The 13,617-nt window shown below is 41.4% G+C and overlaps 1 protein-coding gene across 1 annotated transcript in view; it reads right to left on the reverse strand.

Annotated features, from left to right (window-relative positions):
* Window positions 1–13,617, reverse strand: part of LOC135207055 (sin3 histone deacetylase corepressor complex component SDS3-like) — a 59,831-nt gene that overhangs the window by 6,510 nt on the left and 39,704 nt on the right. The window contains exons 2-6 of the mRNA XM_064238690.1: window positions 4,987–5,057; window positions 4,689–4,802; window positions 3,441–3,642; window positions 2,889–3,060; window positions 460–541 (exon numbers count right to left, since the gene is read on the reverse strand). Of these exons, the coding sequence (XP_064094760.1) occupies window positions 460–541; window positions 2,889–3,060; window positions 3,441–3,642; window positions 4,689–4,802; window positions 4,987–5,057 (641 nt within the window). The remainder of the gene's footprint in view (window positions 1–459; window positions 542–2,888; window positions 3,061–3,440; window positions 3,643–4,688; window positions 4,803–4,986; window positions 5,058–13,617) is intronic.

The raw sequence follows: 13,617 nt of genomic DNA on the forward strand, positions 1-13,617 counted from the left end.
AGGGCTGTTCAAGGTAAGGACAAGCACCTAAAAATGTAAAACAAGGGGCTTATGCATGATAAGTATCTCCTGGCATGGAACATCAATATACCACTCAAGTGAAATGTTTATAGGCACTGGGCCTCGCCTTTTGACTAAAAAGTCCACCTGCAAGGCAGCACTTTCCAGTTATTGGCAGTGGGCTAGCCTTTTACTAAAGTAAGACTGCAAGGCAGAAGTTTCCGCGGTTATTGGCGGTGGGCCTAGCCTTTTACTAAAAGGTAAGACTGCAAGGCAGCAGCTGTCCTTTAGTCCCTTTTTACGTCACGCAGGACCTACAGTAGTAGTATTCTTACACCCCTACCACAGGGTCAAATTGAAAGGTAGGTGATGGCTGATAAATATAGTAAATTATATTTCAATTCATTAGTAATTTTAAATTAGTAACAAAACAGATAATTTATTAAGTTAGACACTCACCATTTACGATCAAAGTAAAGTTTTCCATTTTCAATTTTTGGTTCGTTGCCCACTGGCTCAGGCTGTGCGACAGGCACTGCACCTGTAATATAAAAACCAATTTAGTAAATATTATGAAGGCATAGATGATATCAGAAAATCACAATTTTTGCAAGTAAATTGTATTTTTCCTAACTACAAACCTGAGGTCTTTTACAAAAGGAATTGCTTACAGCGAAGCTGAGACATGGCCGATAAAACTCTTGAACAAGGTGGTTAGGCAGTAATGACTGTCTGGTAGGCGGGGAGACCCGCCTGCCTGGATGCATATATTCCACATTGCCTTTCGGCCCAGGTTCCAGATTGAGGGGTGGCATGAGGTAGGCATTTGAGGAAGGGACCTCTGGTTTGCGTAGTTAGGAAAAATACAATTTACTTTAAAAAGTTGTGATTTGTTCCTACACAATATACAAACCCTCAATCCTTTACAATTGGAAGACTCAATTATTGGAGGGAGGAATCTGAGTGAATCTCTAGAACTAACTGGAATTCAGCACACTTGGGGCTGCTACTCCTGGTCAAAAGAGCAAGGAGTGCCCTGCCTCTGACTAATTGATTAGAGTATATAAGAAATGCGAGATCACTCATTTCGGAAACGCTCAGAAGTCTGAGCGTTTCCGAAATGAGTGAGGAATCGTAACTCATACAAAAAAGGCTGGGAAGAATATTAAGAGGGAGGCATTAAGGAAGAGAACCAAGAAGGGTTTGCCTTATAGCCAGTCTCCTTCGTCCCCTTACTAGAGGAAGGAGCGCGATTGCTTCTATGATTCTAACACGGCAAATAGAAAGGAAGCCCGATGTGTAGATATACCTCATCAGAGGCCAGTCCAGAAGGTGTAGGTTTGAGTCCTATTCTAAACCCAAAGGAAGAGAAGTAGGAGGAGGAGGAGGAGAGGCCAGTCACTCTTGAATCCTTCTCACCTCTAGAGCCGCACACCTTAGGCAAGATGCAACTTGTACTCTTAAAGGAGCTGGGTAAAAAAAAAAAACACAGCTTGTTGAGCACCCACCACAGGTCCAAGGAAAAAAGGTTCCAAGGATTTGTGGCCAAACAACTGAAGGTAGAAAGACACAAATGTGGTCCTGATGAGACCATATCTATCTTCCAGTCCGACATATATTCTTTGGAATGCAAGTAAAGGACAAGCCACCTGTAACATGCGCTCTCTAAGGGTGTCGAGTCTTCCGCAGATATAGCAACACACTGATAGGACAAAGTAATAAACGATCTGGTTCATCAAATACAAAGTCCAAAGCACAGGGTATCCTGAAGGCTTTGAACCTGTCAACAGATGCTGAATGTTTCAACATCCAGTGCCACACAAAGAAAAATATAAGGGGTACCCAACAGCATTTTGCCAAGGACATTACATTATAATGTACAGTACTGTAGTAATTGTGAAGACTCTTCACAAAATAATGATGAACCATTTTCATGTGCAGATGTAACTGTAAAGCAACTACATCATTTATGTACTGTGCTTTCATAAAATTCACATGAAGTGCAATTATATATCTAATCATTCTCTAATTCACAAATACTAATAAAGCCTTGCTGACATCTGAAGGATATCAGAAGTATGTAAACTAAATAAAATTACAGAAATCCAACAAAATTGCATCATGTATCAACATTCCTGATTTTTTTAGACTTAGCAATTTGATACAGACCCTCTCAAATACATTATTATAATAATTATTATATCGTAATTTGACATGACCACTGAGTCACATTTCTAGATTTTCTAAGGGTTTGCCCAGAGGATCGGTTTTTAATAAGGTAACAATTAAAGCAAGGCAAAATTAAACAGCCTGGAAAGCAAATCAACAAGTAAGAAAAGACCAAAGAGAATAGATGAAATGTTAAAAAGCAGAAAGCAAAGAACCTTTAAACTATCTGCAGAATTTCACAGAAGGTACATTACAAGTGGTACTGCTTACAGGATCAAAGACTATACAAAACACAATAAAAATATGACACAAAGATGATGCAAAATCCATAAGTATCAGAAAAGCAAAGCAAAATCATATGGAGAATCTGCAATGTAAGAAGGAAGATCTTTAAAGGCAAAGGGTGCAACTAGGACAAAGGTTATAAAATTCTTTGTGAGGAAAGGGTGAAGTTTACGAAGCTGCTACAAATAAGTGCAGACCTGGACTTATGACTAGGATATTAGAGAATAATTAAAATTAAAGGGTACTCTTTCAAAAGTAGCCAACATTCATCTTTTGATGGTGCTTGAAAGTTTGCAACTGAAGCAAAAGGATTAAAATAAGTAAAGATAATTTCTCACTCTCTCCAATAACCAGTGTTTAATAAACAAGCATGAGTAAGCACAACAAAATGATGGTTGTCAGTGACTAATTAGTACAACTACAAAACAGCTTACTTTTCTTCATACTCATCAATTTGCTTTTGTTTATCAGTTTCAAATCTTCATCCACTTCTCTTTCATCCAGCAGTAACTGTAAGGTAGTTGCAACTGGCTTTCTGCGTTTCTCAACAATAGGAGCTGGCTCATTCCCTCTTCTGCGAAGCTTGCGAGTTGAAACAGGTTTGTACTGTTGGAAAAATGACTAATGATAATTCACAACAAAGGTTACTGTACTGAAGCACAAAGACATTTCAGGAATCCTGTAAAAATGCACTAACACAATAACCTTGACATCTCATTGAATATTAATATATGTACCGATACATCATTAACAGAAAAAGGAAGGAGAGGTGCCAGCCCTAGCCTCCCATAAAATAATAACATCCATCTACATTATCTTTTGCATAGACAGAAATTTTCAAGATGTATATACATTGACTGCAATTAAAACAAATGGGTTGTTATATAACTGTACTAATGTAAAAAAGTATAATTGTGAACTTCATACCTGTACCATTATGATTGGATTGTAACTGAAAATTAAGAGAATCTCAGTCTATAACAAACCTCCATTGAATCTCCAGTTAATTCAAGTGTATATCTCTCCTGTTCAATTATTTTCTTTTTGTCTTCTAATTCAATCAAAAGATTTTCTTTAAGTTCTTTCTTCTTCTCTTCAAATTCTCTGCATGCCAGTTTTTTTTCAGCTTGATAGTCCCTTTCCACACATTCTATCTCTACTTCACGCCATAAGTCATTTAGTCGTAATCTGCAAGAAAAATACCTGTGACCTACAGCTTTCAATATTTACCAAACTTTATGTCACATTTACATTTTGAATTTCCACCAGAGCTTGCCCGATGGACTTTATTTTAAACAAAGATCTTTTAATTGAAGCAACATAAAGTTGAAGAATATAGCTACTATGGGGAGAAATCAATGGAAAATAATAAGTAGTAACAAGTAGAAGGAATGTAGCTATTTACCAGTGTTGTACACAGAAGACTGCAATTGACACCCTTTCATAGGCCATAGCTAATATTACAGTAGTTACTTGTGTAGGTCATATATTTTAGCTATAAAGGTCTTCTAATCATGACTTCAATTCATTTTGCTGGTAGTAAAATAAGTGTTTCATCACACACCCATTACTTTTTGACAGTATTTTTGTGTGATCTCAAGACACTCCACACAAGAAGCCTCACTTCCTACCTGAGTGTGCATCCTGATTCCAAAGTAGTCCTAGTCCTATACATATCTGAAATATTTTCCATGAAAAAAACACTAATTACATGAAGCCCTTATGGTCTAAGTGTTCCCTGACATGCATTCATATATTCATACCTGGAGTCCGGAAGTGGGCGGATACCTGTCACCTACATTTGGTTTGCCACGGTAGGGAACCTACAACTATGTAATTGTTTGGTAGACAATAGCAAGAGATTAATTTTTTCAAAGACATACTCATTCCTACCCCTTCTCCATGAATGACAAACTTCCATTAGGGCCACCCTGGAACTGGGATGCATACTCAGACAAGTGGGAAAGGAGACTCTTTCTCCTGTGGAGTGTCTGGAGATTATCCTGAGGCACAAACAGGATATTGCAAAGTAATGGGTTTGTACTTAATAAATATAAATTTTCCATAAAAAAAACCATGTGACTCTACATAGATAATAAACCTTGACAAATAAAGAGCAATGTTCATGTGATGCACCCAATTCAAGAGAAAAAATAATACCATATGTAAGAATTAAAACAAAATCAAAAGGCCGCTGACGTCATCAAATACACTGAATAGTAAGATTAAATTACCTTTCTTTATATGCTGCATCTATTTTTTTCATTTTTTTATTATATTCGGGATGGCTGTTATCACGAAGTTGTTGTAGCTGTTTCTTCAACTGTGCTAATTTGTCTTGGTACATTCTGAAAAAAGAAGGCATACTTACATGTAGTACATGTTTTATGCTGTTATATATGTAGAACATGTTTTATGTGGGTAAAAACATACATGCTTTTGAAAGTTTAGGATCATATTTCCATAAATACAGAAGGGATTGCTGCTTTTTCTACAGCACAATGTTAACCATTTATTATATTGAAAACTTACTGCTCTTTAATGCCAGTATATTCTTCTTCTTTGGCCTTGTGTTTCCCTTTCTTCACTGCCAAGGTCACTATCTGAGGAGACAGAAAATAAATTACAGTAATTACCCTGTACCGTGAAGAAAGCAGAACTACAGTATAATAAGAAATCGATTTTTGGTTTTTCCACTAAAGGAAAAAAGAAATCATATTCAAGCTGTCACAAAAGCTTCCTACAAACGGATGAGTGACATTCTCAGTATAAAAAAACCTTAGTCAAAGTAATATCTTTAATTTTGATTCATACTACTTTATCGTCAATCACGAAGACAACACATTAAATGAATAACACAGCTTCCTGGAAAGCAGAAATAATTTTTAGAACATATAACCAATGCCATCTTAGAATCTTTCACTTCAGTACCTTTGAGATCAAGACCCACCCTGATTCGATTAATAAGAAAATTCATATTTTGATGGCATATAAGACTCCACTTTTGATTTGCCAAAATAATTATTTTTATGATAAATCAATTTTTTTGGTACTTACCCTCTACTGTTAGCTTTATCTGAGGCTAACTTGGTGCAGGTTCGACAAGTGTTGAAACTGAAATAATCGTTAACGAATGCTCCCAAGTTATCCTCACCCCAGGTAAGACAGCAAATGTTTTGGTTGTTATTTTTCTCTTAATCTTTTATGAGGGGAGGAGGGATGGATCTTGATGATAGAGGGTGAATACCTAAAAAATTTGATTTCATCATAAAAATTATTATTTCTGAGGTGAAACTTCACTATCATTAGCTGACTCCAACATTGTGTGCTGGAGGAGGGTAAGAGATTTTCCTATAACCAAATTGTCAGAAATTAGAAATACAGTAGTACCTCAGGATACGAAATTAATACGTTCCGAAGCGGCCTTCGTAACCTGATTTTTTCGTATCTTGAACCACATTTTACATGTAAATTGCCTAATTCGTTCCAAGCCCTACAAAAACACACCAGTAAATTTTATAATAAAGCTGAATTGACCAATAAACAATGAAATACAACAATTTGGACCATTCAATACCTAACCTAACTTGATTACCTGTAAATAAATTTTATTAGTGTACATACATATGTAGTAAAATGGGAACCTTAGCTTTCAAGTGAGGCGATCTCCGAAAGTGGCGACAGAGGAGGAGGACAAATGGCAGAAAACATGAACACTTAACTTTACGAAACACATTAAAAAATGGCAGAAAACATGAACACTAAACTTTACGAAACACATTAACAAATGGCAGAAAACATTAACACTTAACAAAAAACATAAAATTTAATTTCTTTTTTTTTACATGTTTTTTTACTTTTTTATACTTTACGTTTTTTTTTTAAACAAAATTTTAATTTTTTCACCACCGAATGGATGCCAGTCCGTTTAAGGAATTTATAAAACCACCCCCGAGCAGCCTTGAAGCCTGGGGTTGCCGTCGACGTCCCTTCTCCTCTGTCGTCTTCGGCCTGGGTAACCAGATCAGTGAAAATAGCATTGGCCTTCTGGCAGATTGCCGTCTCAGTTATCGTATTGCCATCGATTTCTTTGTCCTCAATCCATAGAAGCAGCAGCCTCTCCATCTCATCACGCACATGGCTCCTCTTGTTGGACAAAATAGTCACGCCCTTGGAAGGAGTACCTGCTTTGATGGCTTCCTTATTCTTAAGAATGGTACCTATTGTCGACGGATTTCAGCCACATTCCTTAGCGATCACACTCAACCACATGCCAGCTTCATACTTTTTAATGATCTCCATCTTTGTCTCCATAGAAAGCATCCTCTTCTTTCCGTGAACTTCAGCAACTTTCTTGGGACCCATGACTATACGTAATTAAGTTATGTACTAATTAAGTTCTCACACAACACGATAAAGTACAAAGCGAAACCACTAACACGAATTTACGTTAACAAACGAAATCATATATGTGAACTAACAAATTCCGTGTGCGTACGACAACTATGCTGCTACAGAGTGCCGAATGACGCCTTTACGTAGAGCACGATGGGGTAGATGCTGACCAATAGGAGAGCAGGATCCTACGGCGGTGACTAGCATCAGGAACCAAAGGGAGTGTGGGAGGATGGTGGCGAGTCTACTCAGTTTGGCGGCGCGCGAGTTTTTAAAATTGTTTCTCGGTGGTCCAGGGCGAATCTTGGGACTTAACAGTAACACCTTTTGTAACCTGAATTATTTCCCTTATGCAGCAGGCAAAAAATCTTTTGTATTCGCTTTCCGTAACTTGAATTTTTCGTAAGTTTGGGACTTTCGTATGTCGAGGTTTCCACCGTATCCTTATCACTGCTTATATAGCAAGATCTTGTCAGATAAGGATCGTCATCAGGTGAAATCCCACTATTGCAAGGAGGTGGAACATGGACCTTGAATACATATAGCCATTGGTTCAGATTGTGCAATGCTAATGGCAAGTTTGGCTCTGTGCCTCAGGCCTGCAGTTGATGGGAGCTAAAAAACACAACTAAACATGATCCTAAAGAGTTACCACCAACCTGAGTTGCTGTGGCACCTCATACCCCCAGGAAACAACATTCCAATAGGTAAGCCCCATCTTGAATCATAACATCTACTGCCCGGGTTGAGGGCCCTGAACTGGGGGAGAGACACAGCTGGAGACATTGATTCAGCTTCACTGCAAAGATATCAATGAGGGGTTGGCCAAACACTCCAAGTTGCCTTACAAACTACAGGTTAAATATCAATTGCTGGAGCGTACCTTTCCTGGATGACTTAATGTGTTCACTAAATATACAGTCACCAGGAACAACTGAGGGATATGGACAATATCCTCTCCACTGTCCAAAGGCTAAAGTCTTGGTGATGACTACCAAGGTTTTCAAATTCATGCCCCCTGTCTTCTAATATAAGTTTTTGAGAAGGTACACCCAAGGAGACAGAAATTACTTCATGAGAGAGGTAACATGTCTACCTCCTGCGCCTCCTCTCAGGAATGCGGTGTACAATCAGTATCGGTGAAACATGACTGGATGCATAAGACCTGCACCTCAAAAGGCATTCTGAAAGCTTATGTAATATCTCCTGTGTTTTAGAATGTGTTAGTGTAACCCAATTGTGTTCCCTCTATCCCTAAGCTTAGGCTATATTCAATCATTCTGGTCAATACTGTTGAAAATTCTGCTGTTAAGTCTAACTTCCGGCTGTCATAGGACACCATAATTGTAAAGTAAGAATTTTCAACTGTTTCTGCTGTCATAAGGCACCAAATTCTAAAGTACTAATAATTTTCAGTGTTGTTCTAGCATACTTCTTACACTGGAATAGTCATCCCTTATACATAGCCTACATTCACATACCAGACCAATGTCTAGAAGAAACTGGGTTACAGGCAATTTAATCCAAAACTAAGTCCACAACCAAGAGCTATTGTTTTAATTTAAACTATTACTGCATTTTGGACTTGAAAAAACATGTATGAACATTCTAAAACTCGTCTTTAGCATATGAGTACTTTTAGAGAGATACTGGTCCTCACCGTTACATCCTACAATTCTGGAGACCACAGTGGGAAAGCAAGGTTTTTGGGTAAAGAAAAACATAAAATGAGTGAAAAACAAGGACCTCAGCTAACCCACTGATAGTTTTTAAAAAATTAAACTTAACAAGGACCTCATCTAATCCCACTGATAGTTTTTAATAAAATTAAGTTAAGTTTATGGAATGTTTTCCAACTACATAATATCATGCACTAAGGTAGGGACCAGGTACCCTAGGATAGGTTAGGTTGAATGAGGTTGGTTGGGTTACTATTTGTGAATGAAACTAACATCGGAAATGTTCAAAGTTTTCATGCACACATTATAACAGGAAAAATAACCAACATTATAACAGGAAAATTATTTTTCCTTGTCCAAAATGCAATAAATGACTGAGCGGCGACATGGCAGCCTACTCTCCCAGAAAGTGGCCTCCTTCCTGAAAAAGTACTTGAATTCGCTGCCATGAGCATCAGCCAAAGAGTTGTGGCCCATCCAGGCAGCACAATGTGATCTCTATACTCCTCCCGAAGTAAGTGTTTTCTCCTAAATTATGAAATAATGACAAAATTCAAGTGCTTTTACGGGAAGTGGCCGTGTTCTGGGAGAGGTGGCTGCTATGACGCTGCTTGGTCACTTACTCTAATGGTTTAAAGTAAAATGTTTACCACCAGCAGCGGGGGGGGGGGGGGGGGGGGGGGGGGGGGGGGGGGGGGGGGGGGGGGGGGGGGGGGGTGGGGGCGGTGGGGGGGGGGGGGGGGGGGGGTGTCAGTGTAGAACAACAGGAACAAGTTCCACAGACAAAAACAAACACCTAGCTAACCTCTCCTAAAATTTCATGGCCTTACCTAACCTTCCTGACTTCACTTCACAACGCCTGATCTAGATGGGGGATCATCCCTCTGGATCCTTTCCCTAAAGTAACACTAAATATTAGAGACATTGTACAACTAAACTTTCATTCAGAGGCAGCATAAATGACGAGCGGCGACATAGCAACCACCTCTCTTGGAACACGGCCGCTTCCTGAAAAAATGCTCGAACTAGGGTAAACCAATCACGGACGATCCACCATCATCATGCTGGCCAGGTCTTATTTACTCGATATTTAATTGGTGAAACAAGAATACAATTACAGGCGGTCAAAGGGGTTACGACGGGGGTTCCGTTCTTGAGACTCGTCGTAAGCCGGAACATCGTAAAAATCCTAAGAAAATGTTATTGTTATAATACAATTAAGTTTGTTCATACTTACCTGGCAGATATATATATAGCTGTATTTTCTGACGTCCGACAGAATTTCAAAACTCGCGGCACACGTAGTGGGCGGCCAGGTGGTAGTACCCATTCCCGCCGCTGGGAGGCGGATATCAGGAACCATTCCCATTTTCTATTCATATTTTATTCATGACCCTTGTCTCCTGAGGGAGGAGGGTGGGCACTCTAATTATATATATCTGCCAGGTAAGTATGAACAAACTTAATTGTATTATAACAATAACATTTTTTCATGAAACTTACCTGTCAGATATATATATAGCTGAATCCCACCTTCGGATGGTGGGTAGAGACAGAATAGGATTTTTAGGAAACTTAAATTAAGTAAAAGATTTACTTCTTGGTTCCTTACTTAAGCCTGTCACTTAAGCCTGCTTCTGCTTTTATCAGAGTTGCCAGCCAGGTGTAGACCTGTAGTGCTGGTGCACTCTGGATGCTCTGTCAACAGGACGTGACCTCAATGTGACAGACCATCTAGCCAAACATATGGCAGTAACACAGCAACCGACACCACCTGACCAACTAACCAAAAAACCCCTGACAGTTAAACTAAAGAATGGGTAGATTTCCACAGAAGATCTCACCATCAACCAAAAACACAATAAAAAACTAACCTAAACTAAGCTAAGGGATAGGGAGAGAGCTACCTTCAGCCCCCAAAACTGTGTCTGCCGAAATGTAAGGCCCCAAAGAACTACAGTTCTCGTAGATCGTTCTCACATCCCGGAGGTAATGTGAGGCGAATACGGAATTGCTCCTCAAAAAGGTGCTATCAAGGATATCTTTGATAGCATATTCCTTTGGAAGGCAAGAGAAGTAGCTACGGCTCTGACTTCGTGAGCTTTCCCATCACTTTAAAAAAGGCTCAAATCAGTCTTCTGGCAAGATGAATGAGCCTCTTTAATGACGTCCCTCAAGAAGAAAGCCACAGCATTCTTCGACAACGGCAAATCTGGTCTCTTCACCGAGCACCAGAGATTACCTGAGGGACCTCTTATCTCTTTAGTTCTATTAACATAGAACTTGAGAGCCCTGACAGGGCCACAGGGCTCTCTCTGGTTCGTTGACCCACGAGACCCGACATACCTTTGATTTCAAAGCCCTCGTCCGGCCAAGGATTAGACGGGTTCTCGTTTTTTGCCAAAAAAAAGGACGGGCTCAACGAGCAGACAGCGTTGTCCCCCTTGAAGCCCACTAGGCTACTGAACGCTTGGATTTCACTAACTCTCTTCGCCGTCGCCAGAGAAGCTAGGAAAAGCGCTTTCCTTTCCCTCGTCAAGTCCCTTAGAGAAGCTTCATGGAGAGGCTCAAGGGACTTAGCATTAGATGTTTCAAAACCACATCGAGATTCCATGAGGGTGGTCTTGCTGTGGAATCTTGGAGGTTTCGAACGACCTTAAGAGATCGTGTAGATCCTTATTGTCGGAGAGGTCCAGTCCTCTGTGGCGAAAAACGGCAGACAACATACTCCTATAACCTTTAATTGTAGGAACTGCCAATTTCTGCACATTTCTTAAATAGAGTAAGAAATCTGCTATCTGGTTCACAGAGGTCGTGGAAGAGGAAATTCCTTCCTTTCTGCACCATGCCCTGAAGGAGGCCCACTAGACTGGTAGACAGCTCTTGAAGAGGCTCTTCGAGCATTAGCGATTGCTCTCGCAGCTGCCTTTGAAAAGCCTCTCGTCTGGCCAACTTTTCGATAGTCTGAACGCAGTCAGAGCCAGAGCGGAGAGGTTTTGGTGATACCTTTTGAAGTGAGGCTGTCTGAGTAGATCTCTCCTCCAGGGCAACGTTCTTGAGAAGTCCACAAGGAAAGTCATGACCTCTGTGAACCACTCTCTTGCTGGCCACATCGGGGCAATCAGAGTCAACCTTGTCCCTTCTGAAGCTGCGAACTTCCTCATGACCTCCCCATGATCTTGAATGGGGGAAAGGCGTAAAGATCTAGGTCTGTCCAGTTCCAGAGCAACGCGTCCACCGCAATTGCCCCTGGATCCAGAACGGGAGCAATACAGAGGAAGCCTCTTCGTCCTCGACGTAGCGAACAGGTCGACTAAGAGGACGTCCCCCCACAATCTCCATAATTGTTGCAGACTTCCTGGTGCAAGGTCCATTCTGTTGGCAGAAAATCTGATTTTGTCGACTGAGAAGGTCCGCCCTGACACTCTGAACCCTGCCACGAATCTCGTCAGGATCTTGATGTGCCTTGCGTCTGCCCATAGCAGAACTTCCCTCGCAAGGAGAAAAAGGGATCTGGGAGTGAGTTCCTCCCTGATTCTTTAGATATGCAAGGGCTGTGGTACTGTCTGAGTTGACTTGAACAACCTTTGCCGGACAGTTTGTCTTCGAAGAAACTGCAGCGACAGGAATATCGCTGCCAGTTTCCTTTACATTGATGTGCCAGGCTACCTGTTCCCCTCTCCAGGAGCCTGACACTTCCTCCTCCCCCCCTAGTGTTGCTCCCCAACCGGAAATGGAAGCGTCTGAGAACAACACTAGTCGGGGCTCAGAAGATTTAGGGAGAAGCCCTCTCGTAACTTCTGAGGGTCGAGCCACCATCTTAAGTGGTCTTTTTACTTTGTTTGAGATCCTTAGGATCGCATTCAGGTCCTCCTTCGACTTCCATTCTTCCGCAAGGAAAAAAAAAATTGAAGAGGCCTGAGGTGCAGTCTTCCCAGCGAGACAAACTTTTCCAGCGAGGAAATGGTGCCCAGCAGACTCATCCACTCCCTCGCCGAACAAGCTTCTCTCCCTAGGAAGGCTGCGACTTTCTCTAAACCAGCCGCTGACGTTCCTGGGATGGAAAACGCCCGAAAAGCCACTGAATCCATCTGAATCCCCAGATACACGATGGACTGTGTCGGGGGTCAGATGCGACTTTTCGGAGTTGACCAAAAGACCCAGAGATTTTGCTAGGGCAACGTCAACTGAAGGTCCTTCAGACATTTTTGTCTCGACGACGCTCTGATCAGCCAATCGTCGAGGTAGAGGGATATCCTGATCCCTGAAGAATGGAGCCACTTCGCTACATTCCTCATTTATCATTGTAAAAACATCGGGGCCGTGCTGAGACCGAAACAAAGGGCTCTGAATTGCCAAATCCTGTTGTTTAAGACGAATCAATCAGGTACTTCCTTGAAAGAGGGTGGACGGGGACGTGAAAGTACGCGTCCTGCAGGTCCAGAGGACACCATCCAGTCGCCAGGTCTCAAGGCTCCTAGCACCGACTGAGGCGTCTCCATTTTGAACTTGTTCTTCTCCACAAAAAGATTGAGCCTGCTCACATCCAGGACTGGGCGCCAACCCGACGACTGCTTCGGTACCAGGAAAATCCTGTTGTAGAAGCCCGGTGACCCAGGTCCAAGACTTGCTCCACCGCTCTTTTTTCGACCATCTGGTCTAAAAGATCGAAAAGGATACTTTTCTTCTCTCCCTGATAAGACGGAGAGAGGTCTCTGGGAGTTGATGTTAAAGGAGGAGGATAGTAAAAAAGGGGATCTTGTACCCCTGCTCTACGACCTTGAGAGTCCAAGGATCCGCCCCTCTCTGCTCCATGCCTCCGCAAAGAACTTCAGCCTGGCCCCGACTGGCGTCTGAAGGACAAGATCTTCATTTGGTGGATTTTCGGTTTTAAATGAAGCTCTTCCTCTCGAAAAACCTCTCCCTCGAGGAGCTGCTCTCGAGGGGGGTGCCCCGCAAAGGGTTTGACTTTCTTCGGGGGTTTACCGAATGAAGATGTGGAAGGAACTGCTGGGCGTCTTGAAGACTGTACCAAGAGGTCCTGGTCGCCTTCTCCTGCAAACTCGTTGCAAGATCCTTTACCATAGCC

The sequence above is a fragment of the Macrobrachium nipponense genome, chromosome 31 (assembly GCF_015104395.2).
Source record: "Macrobrachium nipponense isolate FS-2020 chromosome 31, ASM1510439v2, whole genome shotgun sequence".
In the NCBI taxonomy this organism is placed as follows: Eukaryota; Metazoa; Arthropoda; class Malacostraca; order Decapoda; family Palaemonidae; genus Macrobrachium; species Macrobrachium nipponense.